The sequence below is a fragment of the Solea senegalensis genome, linkage group LG6 (genome assembly GCF_019176455.1).
Source record: "Solea senegalensis isolate Sse05_10M linkage group LG6, IFAPA_SoseM_1, whole genome shotgun sequence".
NCBI classification, from domain to species: Eukaryota; Metazoa; Chordata; class Actinopteri; order Pleuronectiformes; family Soleidae; genus Solea; species Solea senegalensis.
This window is the reverse complement of record NC_058026.1, coordinates 1,582,249-1,596,258: the sequence shown is the minus strand read 5'-3', so window position 1 is coordinate 1,596,258 and position 14,010 is coordinate 1,582,249. Positions and strand designations below refer to the sequence as shown.

Sequence of the window (14,010 nt, the reverse complement as noted above, 5' to 3'; positions counted from 1 at the left end):
GTTTAATGTTTAGTTTATTTATATTTATGGTCCGAGCAGCACAAGGTGCGTAGAACCCTATTGAAACTCAAGGAGTTGTTGTTGTTGTTGTTGTTATTATTATTGTTAGGGCTCGAGCCACGAACGCCAGGGGCCCAACCGGCTATCGTTACCCTTCAGATTATCATTATGTCCGTGTCTCTTCGGCCATTTTTGAGGGCGTTAACGTGCATAAAAACTCCTGAAAAATTGAGTTCCACCGAATTTCCCCAAACTTGGTGGGATGATGTTATCGACCGAGACAAACGAAAGAGTCGACTGTAACCGCGGCCTCAACTCAACAGGAAGTCTGCCATTTTGAGTTTGGTGCGTCCATTTTGACGATTTATACCCTACGTTAATGAGCGAGCTTGTTTGTCGTACCAACATAAAAAAAACACGTACAAGGCGCGTGAAAGGTGAAAAGTTGACGAAAGGTTTTTGCGTATTCAAAAAGGCAACCATTGGTGTTCTAGCGAATTCTGCCCATTCACCATGAAACAGGAAGTGCCCTATGACTGTGGCATACATTGACTGATCACCTCTAAACTTTATACGCGACACAAGGGACCGACCCCGAACACGTCTACGGCCACAAACTTGACCCAACAGGAAGTTGGCTGTTTTAAATTGAGCTGCCATTTTGCCACAAAACAACTGACTTGTATTCATTCAGTTTTTCTCTGAAGTCATTTCACGGCCTGCGTCAGAGTGAAGTGAAGACAGAGTGTTCGAGTGAGACTGTGTGTTTAATGAAAGCTGCACCTGTCGAGCAGGTTGGGTTGGATGAACTTTGAGGGTTGGGGGGGGGGGAGTCAAGAGGGAGGGGTCAACAGCAGCTCTGTGGCATAAGAAAAGGGAAAAAATGGAGTAGGAGGAATGTGAGAAAAGAGACGCAGACGTGAGGATTAACGTGGGAAGACGAGACAGACGGAGCTCAGATCAGGTAAGACATGGCAATCAAATGTGTTTAATTCTTCTGTTTCAACAGGTTTATTTCAGGGCGTTGGAGTGCAGCACAAGCTTTAATGTTATTATGTTATCCTGTGAGATCAATGACAGAGTAAAAGCAGGTGTGGGCCACATAGTATCGTGAAGAAAGAACCGCTGTGGAAGCCTTCAGTGTGTGTGTCAGTGTTTGCACACTGATTTCACCAGTAAACATATATTACAAATCTGTAAAAGGTAATTTAATGAGTGGAGGGGGCTTTTATGGAGTAATTACATCTGTTTTGAGGCAAACCACTTCACAGAAATGTAGATATAATGAATTTTAGGGCTAATGTTGATTACCAAACCAGGTATTGTTGATGTTCTCAAGTCAAAACCAGAATGATTTAGTTTTAATTGTTTTTTTCATTATTATTATATTGTGCGGAGCAAACAAAGCAGACTATAATCACAATTATTTAAAAAAAAAAACAAGATCAATTTAGTGATCAAGTAATTGTTGCAACTGACAGACTAATTTAAAAGCCAAGTTTTAAAAAAAACTTTTTTTTGCTTTTATACAAATGTCAGGAAAAATTCTTGACTGTTTTATATTGGAAATTTTTTTAAAACTCCATTAAAATGTATTCAGTTCACTATTTGACTGAAATCCACCAGCATTTTACATTGTTTCCCACTTTACATTAAGTTCAAAGGTAAAAAAAAAATACAATAAATATTAAAATATACTTAAATTATGCCTTTCTTTGACTTATTAAAGGGATTTAATGTGAATAAAATGATATTCTGTGGAGCGGCAGATAATAAGTTAACAGGTTTACTTTGTAACATTAGTTACCTCATGTGAAACCTAACACTTCTCCGTGTAACCAGTTATTATGAGCAACAACAGTGCTGCTGTTTTGTTTTAATTGACCTCGTGTGTCATTGTTGCAGTATGTGATCCTGGTAACACCTGCTGAAGCAGGAAGTGCCACACAGGCGGCTTCTCGTTTGGCAGGTGCTTTTTTAAAAACAATTTAATCCGCTTAGAAACTCAGTGACGTCACAGATACTTTCACAAATGTCACACTGAGCTGAAAATGAGTGTCGAGTAAGCTATGTAATGATGTAGGGCTGGAGGGTTAGTGTGTCAATCGTAGACTGGATACGCTCTGTGTCTTCATGTCTGTGGCGACATTCTCGCGCTGCACGCGCGCACGCTTACCGCTTCACATCACGACTGAGCGGGCGACGGTGGGAAAAAAAACGTGACTTAAGTGAAGTGGCTGCTGGGAACTGTGACTGAAAACGCCAAGAAATACACGATGAAACAGTGGATTCTACTGTGTAAAAATAAAGCTACACGTTCAGCAGGACTTCACAATTGCTTTTAGCTTCACATCCCCTGGTAACGCTCAGGTAAAAGACATAAACAGCATGTAACTTACCAAAGTATTGTAGAAAATAAACCGAGTAGGGAGCGGCAATAATTGTGCTTTTTAATGACACAGTTCTAGCACTGGTGACCAAGGGGCCTTATTACTACATGGAGTTTGCGTGTTGTGTGTGTGAGCGTTGGGTTGTGAGTGGGCTCACAATCGCCGTCTTTCAGCAGCGCAGTCTCTAAATACACCAGACTCCTCTGCTAAATATCAACATTTTAGACATTTCCTTTGCTAAATGTTGGAGAGTAACGCACGTGTTCAGTGATTTTCCGGGTCTTTTTTTATCTGATCTACAGTTCAGCATCGTTTACTTTGATTCTTGTGTCGAACGTCGTGCTCATGACTCTTCCAGTGACGGAACTCTCTGACCAATCAGTGGCCGGCAGTATGTGGACTTCACATTTGAGTATTTGCTCGGCTCGCTTGGAACCTCGCCGGAGCAGGTACTAAAAAAAAAGCAGTCGAGCCAAGCCAAGCCGTGCTATTACTGTGTCATGGAAAAGCAACATGGGAGAAAAAATAGGTCAAACCAGGTCTGCAGTGTTGTAATAATAGGGGTCAATAGACTTTCAATTTTGCATTACAGCACACAGGATTTATTTCATACAGTTTGTGCTAGCTGGCACAACAAATGCATCTTTAGAGGGGCAATGTGGACAAATGTCTGATTATTTTCTTTACTCGTTTTCTATCCAGTGGAATTCACTAAATGACCAGAATATCTCTTTTTGTTGCGTCTTGATGCCGGACAGTGAGTAACTTATAATATTTGAAGCGAGAGAAATGGGAAATTGAGTTTACAACACGTGTACTTTTACAACACGTGTACTTTTACAACACGTGTACTTTTCCTCCACACAATCAGCCCCATCTTACTGCTTCTCTATTATTCCAGCTATGCTCAGTATGTTCAGCTCATTTACTGCCTTTACTTTAGCCACACAAAACTGGCTCTACCTGTTCACCGTGTGTGTGTGTGTGCGCTTGCTTTTGTAATCTTTTCATGGGCTTTTTCTGGTCTTAACACCGACTTTTTTTAGGTCCCGTAGACCCAAGCCTGGTCCTAACGATTCAAAACCTAATTTCTGAGGCTCTGGTTTAAGGAAAGAAAAGGATTAAGATGTAAATTGTGGTATGCTTACGATTAGGGATAAGGATTTGATTAGGCTGTTTTGAAATCTTATTGCTGTTGGCAGCCTGTCATACCAGGTATCAGTCCTCAGTGAGTGTGTCTACATGCAGGTTAAAAGTCAGACAATAATTTAGTTTTCTTACTGACTTGGCGTTCTGCACATGCACCAAACTGTCCTCCACAGTTTTTGGACGTAGAAGGACACGACGTATAAACTGCGACAGCTGCGTCTTTCTTCGGACAACACGGCAACCACAAGAACACAAGGCCACCCACCCCACCGTCCATGGTTCCAGTCCATTGAAATGCTTTAAAAACCAACAATAACATTTTAAAATCAATCCTAAAGTGAACGGGGAGCTGATAGGTGTGTCCACACTTGAATTTATTAGGTGTCCACTTGAGACTGGATCACTCGGCACGGACGTCAACACCACGTCTCAATAAGGTCAAGTTTAGGAATGTGCTTGTTGTGCCTTGACGACACATTTTGAGATTGGATTGCAAATGTGTCGTCAGTGTGCTCTGGGCGGATTTACTCACACACACACACACAGGAAAAATACAAAGGAGTAGTTTCACAACATCTGGGAATTCAGGCTTGGGTGGGACTTTGAGATCCAGGTTTGTTTTGAACCATGAGGAGTTCATTTATTTCAAGTGTCACCTCACATTCTGCAGGTCATCCATATTAAGGACAAGTCTGGTGAGTTTTTGGTGCAACTGGGTTTTTAGCCTTGTTGTATTCAGACTGAAACACATTACATAAAAACCTCTCAACCGAACCTCTAAAATAAGTTTAAAATCACATTATTAACCTTAAAAATTCAATTTTAAGTTTAACCTTTTCCTTTGTACCATTGTCAAACTGTCGGCCCTATCAGCAACGCTCGCTAGCTGAATACTGAAGCTTTAATTCAGCTACAAATGTAAACACTCGTGACTTGACTTTTAATACTAATAATTACATGCTAACAGTAATGTTGTCTTTACAGTGTAACGTGGGACAGCTGTGATGGCGCTGCCTGCGGCTTTCCTCTCCGAGGACCAGTTCACCTGCTCCATCTGTCTGGACCTCTTTAACAACCCGGTCTCGACACCGTGCGGCCACAGCTTCTGCAAGTCCTGCATCTCCTCCTACTGGGGCGGATTAGGAGGATCCACGAAGAGCTACCAGTGTCCACTCTGTAAAGAGTCGTTCCGGAAGATACCGGAGCTTCATGTCAACCACACCCTGAAGGACATCACTGAGCGCTTCAAGGAGGTGACCAAAGATGGAGTGCCTCCATCCCAGAAGACGGGAGAGATGCCGGAGGGCATTTTTGCCGAGATGATGACACGTTTTCAGAAGTTACATCCCAGTGATTCTCTGCACCAGAGTCAGGAAAGAGTCCGAGCTAAACTGGCCTCACACTCTCAGAGCATGGACCACGACCACCCACCTCCTCCGTATACATCCACCCGGAGGTAAAACAGTACAATAATCAACATGCTCATATTATTGTGGTCAGTCTGTGATATGAAGGTCGTTTTTAATGCTTGGGTACATTTTTCAGTCAGTACTGATACCAAATACATGGACTTTGATACCAATTCCTGAACCCTAGCTCGTCTTCTATTGTTTTTATCCTCCACATTCGGGTCGTGGCACTGGTGCTGATCTCAGCTGACATAGAGGCAGAGTATACCAGTTCATCACAGAGCCACAGGTAGAGACAAACAAACATGCAGAAAGACTCTTGTTCTGACCGGGCCACGAACCCGGGTCTTCTTGCTGCCAAGGCAAGAGTGCTAACCGCTACACCAACCGATTCCTGGATCCCTTTCCAATTGTATTTGATAAATTGTTAAATTATAGTCGGCCTACTCATCTCTAGTGTGAGTGGTCATCAGTCGCTTTTGTTAGTTCAGACCAACCGATTTTCTTTTGTTGTGTTTGACGTCTGTGACGTCACAGGCACAGTGTGAGCGTTCTCGACGACTCTGCGTCTCATCTGCCTCCGTGTCCCCTTCACCTGCGAGGGCTGGAGTTTTTCTGCCGCAATGACAACACCTGTGTGTGCAGCGAGTGCGTGGAGATGGCAGAGCACAGAGGTCACGCCATCGTCCCTGCCAAGAAGGAGTGGCTCATCAAGAAGGTGTGTGTGTGTGTGTGTGTGTGAGACTGTGTTTTTAAAGGTGATAATGCTTGTGTTATATGTTAGTTATGGTGGTCTACTTACATATATTAACTTGTTTTCATAGTTAAAAACCTCCTAGTCGCTGCAAACCATCAAACTATCTCCTCATTGACGCTCTCGTCAGCCACGCTGTTTCAGACCAAAATCAGAAGAAGTTCAGTTTCTAATCACAAGAGTTTGTCTGTTAGCGGAATAACGGTATACAGATGTTTTAGGTTTAGGGTGAGGCTGCTGCTGCTGCTGCTGCTGGTTTCAAGCTTTGTGTTCTCTGTCTTCTCCAGTCCCAGTTGGGAATTGAAGAGCTGGAGCTGAAGGATCTGATCTGTGTGAGAGAGAGGAAAGTGGAGGAAATACAGAACTCCTTACAACAGATAAAGGTGAGTTCAGTAAATGATTAATTGGACCTTTCATATTTTATTTGAACAGATATACTTGCATATCCTAATCACAAATACCATTTTAATCTTTTAAAATAACTTCTTTTTTTTAAAATTATTATTAGTATTATTATTAGTATTATTGTTATTGTTAATATTATAGAAAAGCACACCCAAAAACTAGACTTTTGAAGCAAGGATGTCTGAATTTAAACTTAATTACATGAAATGCATGATTTTATGTTCTCACGTGTGTTCATGGGATTCAGTGGGCAAAATTCACACCATATATGCTATCAATGTACTACACGTGGGACTAGAGAGGTCATTAAAAATATATTTTAAAAGGTTTGTAAATGGCTGACTCTTCTGCACCAAAGTCCATAGAGAAAATGAACGATTTTAGCTTGTGGGACACAGGATTTGGCAAGTTTGTGTCACTAAGATACATCCCAACAAAGGATTTCAAAGACAGACATGACAGAAACAACACATTTGAACTAACCGATGATTGCTGTGGTGTAAAATCTGTGATTTTCTCTATGGAGTTTGGCGCAGGGAGAGTGAGCTGTTTACAAAGTGACACAAACCAAAACACAGCTATACAGAGAAACACAGAGAGTCACATGGAGCTGATAGGCTTTATTAGCATTGTGTGAAGTCAGTTTATGCACCACACACTGAAACAGAGAGACAAAAGAACGTTTAGACAAGGAAAAATAAGACAAAATGTCACTGTCACAACATTAGAAACTGGTTCATGAGTCAAGGAGGACACTAGTGTTGTTGTTGTTAAGCTGTTGAAAAATTCTGGGCAGCCATTATTTATGTTTTATGAAGATTTGTAATAGTAGAAATGTTTTTGGGAGTGACTGGTATAAATCTGAGTGTCATCTGCATAACAAGAGATAAAAGGGGCTGTGCTTATTTAAGACAGAAACACAGTTAAGTATGTACAGTATAATGAGGTTATAAGTAAGACTTAAAATTGACCCTTGCACTATAATCATATAGTACATGTGTCGCTGTGTGTCTTTTTAATTTCAGGCTGCCGCAGCGAGAGAAACAGACGGAACAGTTTGTGCATTTTCCAAACTGATCGCCAGTGTTGAGCGCTGCCAAGCTGAAATCCTGGAGGTAAACCACACTGACACTGGACACACAGAGATGCAGCATGTTCTTTGTTTCGAGTAACATTCCTCTCCCGTTCACTTTCAGATGATAGAGATGAGTCACCGGGCGTCGGAACACAGAGCTCAGAGTCTGCTCAAAGAGCTGGAAGAGGAGATCGCCGAGCTGAAGAGACGCAGCAACGTACTGAGTCATCTGGCTGTTTCTGAGGACTACGTCCTCTTTCTCAAGGTATGAATAGTCGATATGGAAGGATGTGTTTCTGTCAGCTGTTTGCAGTGACCTTTCTGTGTCCTCGTCCACAGACGTTCGCTGCTCTGTCCACTCCTCTACAAACCAAAGACTGGTCCAGTGTCCCCGTGTCGTCTGAGCTGAACTCGGGTGTGATTGTCAAGGCTGTCGATTCAGTGGTGGAGAGATTTCAGGAGGAGATTAAGAAGCTGCCGGAAATCTCTAAGTCCTCACGTAGAATGGATACATTTTTAAGTGGTAATTCTGGTTTTGTTTTTGGGTTTTTTGTGTGATGATATGAAGTACTGACACATACTGACTGATACATCAGTCAATGCTGACTGAGCATTGTGCGCCCCCTTCTGGCCATGAGACACACATTAGACATACACAAAGTGCCGCTACTTTCTTTCACAAAGGCTCTCTCTGCTACGGACTTAACATAAGGCTGAGATAACAAAACCTGCATCTCTATAAGCAACAACATCTAAAGAGTATGTTTTCTGCCTTATTTTACCAATACCGTGCCTTTTCTGACTGAGTGGTTTACAGACGTCAGGTTTCACTCTGCCACACCAAAGTCCATAGAGAAAATCAGCTTTTTTAGCTCACAGCGACACAGGAGCTGCTGGTCGACTGCTGCCTCTTTTGGTCAGTCTGTGTCACAAACATAACATTTCAAACACAGAATTTACAAAATAGCACATTTGAATTTAGTGATAGAGGCAGCAGTGGATCAACAACTCCTGTGTGCTGTGATGTCAAAATCACTGATTTTCGCTATGGGCTTTGGTGCAGGAAGTGAGAGTTTACAAAGCTGCACAAATTTCCAAGTTTCCAGTCGAGAAAAGAACGTGTTTAATAGTAACAGTAACAAAGCATTAGACGACATTCTACAGTTTAAAATCTGAAACTCACAATGAAAGTACTTTGTGCTACATGACATTTGTGTCTACTCACATCTATTGTCTGTAAGAAATGGATTCTGGATTGTTCTGCCAAACATTAACAACGCTGTTAAAACAATACCTGTGTTTTAGTTTCTGAGCTCCTTTTATTAAATGCAGTTTGACAACAGTCTCTTCTTGTCTCTTATTAACAGACAAGAGAACCACAGTGGAACACTCTGTGCCCAGACCAAACACAAGTATGAATCCCTCTCATTAAATGTTATTAATGTGTTCAAATAAATGCAAAAATATATGAAAACAGGGGTAAAATGTGACTTTTTTGTCTCTGCAGAGACGAGGAGGGTTCAGGAATATGCAGGTAAAAAATTTAAACTTAACTTTTACATCGATGTAGTTTGTCGTCATTTTCAAACCACCCACCATCACGCACACTCACACGCTCGCTCTCTCTCTCTCTGACAGCCAACATCACTCTTGATCCCAGAACCGCACACCCACGTCTCTTCATATCAGCAGATCTGAGGCAGGTTCACTGTGGTGACCGACATCAGCTGGTGCCGGACAATCCGGAGCGATTTGACCGGGTGGTGTGTGTTCTGTCTCGACAAGGCTTCAGCTCGGGACGGCATTACTGGGAGGTAAAAATAAAAAAAACAACACAAAACATACAACAAAACTAACCCGAAAAACACAAAGCACAACAAAACTAACCCGAAAAACACTCACAAACACAAAACATACAACAAAACTAACCCGAAAAACACTCACAAACTTAAAACATACAACAAAACTAACCAAAACACTCACAAACACAAAAATACAACACAACTAACAAAACACAAAACATACAGCAAAAACTAACCCAAAAACAAAACATAAAACAAAAACTAAAAAAACACAAAATATACAACAAAACTAACCCAAAAAACACAAAACATACAACAAAACTAACCGAAAAACACTCACAAACACAAAATATACAACAAAACTAACCCGAAAAACACTCACAAACACAAAACATACAACAAAACTAACCCGGAAAACACAAACTTAAAACATACAACAAAACTAACCCGAAAAACACTCACAAACATAAAACATACAACAAAACTAAGAAAGTGAAATATGTCCATAAACTGTTCCACGCTCTTTTTTTCAAGGTGGAGGTCGGAGGGAAGACGGACTGGGACCTGGGCGTGGCCAGCTGGTCCGTCAATCGGAAGGGCAAAATCACCGTAAGCCCCGCCCACGGCTATTGGTTCCTCAGCCTACGTGATCGCACTGAGTACGCGTTCCGAACAGAACCCTCCACCAGCATCAGTGTCAACCCCAGGCCGACGAGGATCGGTATCTACGTGGACTGCGATAAGGGGGTGGTGTCCTTCTACAACGTGGAGGCCAAGATGCTCATTTACACGTTCACGGACAAATTCCCCGACACCATCCATCCGTTCTTCAGCCCCTGCACCAACAAGTCGGGAAGGAACGAGGCTCCACTCATCATCTGTCCCGTTTCTACGGTGGAATGACGTGAGCGGACATTTACAGGACATTTAGCAGACATTTAGAGGACATATAGCGGACATTTTCTCTTTTCAATTCATGTCTGGAGCCTTCTTTTTTTTCTGAAGCCCAAAGAACAAGTTTTTAGTTTGAATTAAGTTTCGTCCAGAGAAAAGTGACACTTCTGTGCAAAAGTCTTAGGCCACCATTAGATTTGTTGTTTTTTTAGCAAATTCTCGTTATAGTGATAACGATAGTTTCTTCACGTCTTTTCATAATGGGAAAACTCTCTCGTCCCATCAAGAAACTTTCTTTATATAAGGAGAAACATTCCCGTTAATAAATTCTGTTAAAATTAGTAACTATCTCATTTTTACAACAATTTTGTTATGTGACATTTTTGTCATTATATACGGAGAAATCAGTCTTTTAACGATGAGCAATTATTTTCGCTGTAACGTAAAATGTTCTCCTGAAAACTATTTACCTATAACAAGAAAACTATAACAAGTTAAAACAAGAAAGTTACTTTTAAAGACAATTTATTACTATTTAAAACTACTTTAAACAATTTTATTATAACGAGAAAAATATATCATTACGACAAGAAACTTTCTCATAGTTAGAAAACTATTTTATCATGAGAAAAATCACGACTGTAAAAATGATTTCTCAGACTCTCACTAACTGTCATTAACTCACTAAGTTACTTGAGCTGCGTTCAAGTAGAACTCGTAATCACGTCGTACAAATATCGTAAAACACCGGTGTTTTCCCCACAAATGCGTCAACTGCTCAATTTGTACATTTTGTAAAATATGTTTGCTTTTTTTTCTTTAATAGAAAAAACCAGAAAAAAGTGTTTGAGATGTTTGTTTGATAAATTTATCAAAAATATCATTTTATGTTTGTTGTATTCAATAACTATTGAGTAAAAAGATGGAAAAAATACTTTTTTGAATTATTTTTCTTTTTTTCTTGGTGACCCAAAAATCAATCTCTCCAAAAGTCCAGTCAGCGAGAAACATTAAGGAGAAATTACAATTACTATTACAACCTTTTAAAAAGTTAAAAAGTTAAAAAGTACTTAAATATACATACAACTATAAGTTAAATATTAGTAGAATTTGTAATTATAAGTAGATTTTTGAATTATAAGTAAAATTTTAAATTATAAGAAGATTTTGGAATTATAAATACATTTTGGAATTATAAGCAGATTTTGGAATTATAGTAGATTTTGGAATTATAAGCAGATTTTGGAATCACAAGAAGATTTTGGAATTATAAGCAGATTTTGGAATTACAAGCAGATTTTGGAATTTTAAGAAGATTCTGGAATTATAAGTATATTTTGGAACCATAAGTAGATTTTGGAATTATAAGCAGATTTTGGAACTATAAGTAGATTTTGGAATTATAAGAAGATTTTGGAATTATATGCAGATTTTGGAACGATAAGTAGATTTTGGAATTAGAATCATATTTTGGAATTATACGTAGATTTTGGAATGCTTTGATGCTTTGTTCTCCTGCACTTTGACTTTAATAACTACAAACAAACCTCTGTACTTTTGGTTGATGTGCGCCCTCTACTGATATGAAGAGGTGAGAGCCACAGAAATGACACACACACACACACACACACACATTCATTCATTAATTTTCAAAAACGTGTCTAATTAATCTCTGTATGAACCCGTAGAAAAACCCCACGCGCACATGCGGGGGAGAAAACATGCAAACTCCACCCAGATTTGTACTGGCACCCTGTGGTACATACAGTGTTAGCCACCAGAAATGACACATGAACACAATTAAACATGGAGACATTTGTTGATTATTGATACATTTTTAATCCTGAAGTGTGTTTTTGTGTGTGTGTGTGTGTGTGTGTGTGCGCGTGCGTGTGTGTGAGTGAGTGTACCTGTATTCCTTATATCATGGGGACCTTAATCTGTACTTTTTGCACAAGTGTGTTTATACAGTTGGTGAAAATGAAAAAATAAATAATTAAATTCATCAGATCGTCTATAGCTTGTGCTGAAAAAAAATATATAATACTGTCTATATTGCACATTCTTATAGCCTCTGTATATATGTTTTAACATAGTAATAGTAAGAATTATGGTTAAGGGTCAGGGTTAGGATTAGGCCAGTAGAAATTATGGTTAAGGTTAGTGTAAGGGTCCAGGAAACCAGTGTAAGTCAATGCAATGTCCTCTAAAGTCATGGAAACCTGTGTGTGTGTGTGTGTTTGTGTGTTTGTGTGTGTGTGAGTGCTCGTTCTCCAAAAACAGAGGCTGTAAACGTTTTAGGGCTAAACAAATCTTTGTTTTCATATGGAAATATAATCCAAATTTTTTTGAACGCAAACGCAAAAGGCCGAAAATTCAATGTTTCTATTTTGACTGTTTAACGCAGTGGTTCTCAAACGCTTTTATACCTAAGAAGACATTGATCTCTCTCACCAAAATTATTGGAATTATAAGTAGATTTTGGAATTATAAGTAGAATTTGGAATTATAAGTAGAATTTGGAATTATAAGTAGAATTTGGAATTGTAAGTACATTATGGAATTATGAGTAGATTTTGGAATTATAAATAGATTTTGGAATTATAAGTAAATTTTAGAACTATAATCACTATATATGTAAAAAACAAACACATTCAGCCCTACTGTAAACTGTAAACAGCTGGTGATATTTACGCTTTTTAACTGAGAACTCTTTGAGATTTAGTTTTAACCCTGTAAATATTTACTCGCAATCATAAAGATGTAGAGCCAGAGTGATAGAAGTTCCTGCTGTGTTGAAGAAGTAATATTGTCATTTCCTCTTTCGATCGCTGCTGTGCTTCCTCGCACCCAGGCATCGAACCCCCTCCAGCAACATGGGAGTCCCGTGATGAGGGTCTGGATACAGAAGAAGAAAAACTCAAAAAATAAAGAGGAACATACTGGTGAGAACCTAGAGTTCTCACTCGCGCAAACATCTATTGTTATTTTTCCGCGTTTATTCCATTTCTTATTCCTCTTCCACCCAAAGGTTTGGCCGACACGACAACCACAGCTTTGAGAAACCCCCCCACACTTGTTATATCAAAACGTGTGGTTTGATCGGGAATGCTATTACTTTTCTAAGCGTTTTGAGCAACGATGGCACCAAAGAAAAAATTAACTGCAAGTAATTTCCAAATACACATGAATGGGAAATGGTCCAAGTAATGATCACAATACCCAGAATTTGACAAACATGTCGTACTTTAGAAAAAAAAGTCATAGTATGGGATGTCGTCTAAAATGTGACAAAAAATTCATAGTATAATATTTTGTCCAAAATTTTACTAAAAAATTCATAGTATAATATTTTGTCCAAAATTTGACTAAAAAATCTTATTATAGTATCATCCAAAATGTGACAAAAAAGTCAAAAATTAGTATGCTGTCCAAAATGTGACAAAAAAGTCATAGGTTAGTATGTCGTCAAAAATGTGACAAAAAGTCATAGTTAAGTATGTCGTCCAAAAATTGACTAAAAATCTAATTATAGTATGTCACCCAAAATTTGACAAAAAAGTCATAGTATGTCGTCCAAAATTTGTCAAAAAGTCATAGTATAGTATGTCGTCCAAAATTTGTCAAAAAGTCATAGTATAGTATGTCTTCCAAAATTTGACTAAAAATCTAATTATAGTATGTCACCCAAAATTTGACAAAAATGTCATAGTTTACTATGTCGTCCAAAATTTGACAAAAGTCATACTTTAGTATGTCATCCAAAATTTGACTAAAAAGTCATAGTATAGTTTGTCGTCCAAAATTGGAAAATAAGTCATACTTTAGTATGTTGTTCAAAATTTGACTAAAAAGTCATAGTATTGTATGTCGTCCAAATTTGACAAAAAAGTCTTATTATAGTATGTCGCCCAAAATTTAACTAAAGAGTCATAGTATAATATGTCTTCCAAATTTGACAAAAATGTGTCATACTTTAGTCTGTCATCCAAAATGTGAAAAAAAAAGTCATAGGTTAGTATGTCATCCAAAATGTGAAAAAAAAGTCATACTACAGTATGTTGTCAAAAATGTGACAAAAAGTCATAGGTTAGTATGCTGTCCAAAATGTGACAAAAAAATCATAGGTAAG

The 14,010-nt window shown here is 38.9% G+C and overlaps 1 protein-coding gene across 1 annotated transcript; it reads left to right on the top strand.

Annotated features, from left to right (window-relative positions):
• The first annotated feature begins 132 nt into the window (after nucleotides 1-132).
• Nucleotides 133-10,812, top strand: btr01 (bloodthirsty-related gene family, member 1). Its single transcript, XM_044028077.1, has 11 exons — nucleotides 133-964; nucleotides 4,524-4,995; nucleotides 5,486-5,666; nucleotides 5,990-6,085; nucleotides 7,133-7,222; nucleotides 7,304-7,447; nucleotides 7,522-7,705; nucleotides 8,550-8,594; nucleotides 8,690-8,716; nucleotides 8,821-8,996; nucleotides 9,519-10,812. The coding sequence occupies exons 2-11, from the start codon at nucleotides 4,544-4,546 to the stop codon at nucleotides 9,885-9,887; spliced, it is 1,764 nt and encodes a 587-aa protein (XP_043884012.1). The 5' UTR covers nucleotides 133-964; nucleotides 4,524-4,543; the 3' UTR covers nucleotides 9,888-10,812.
• Nucleotides 10,813-14,010: the final 3,198 nt, after the last annotated feature.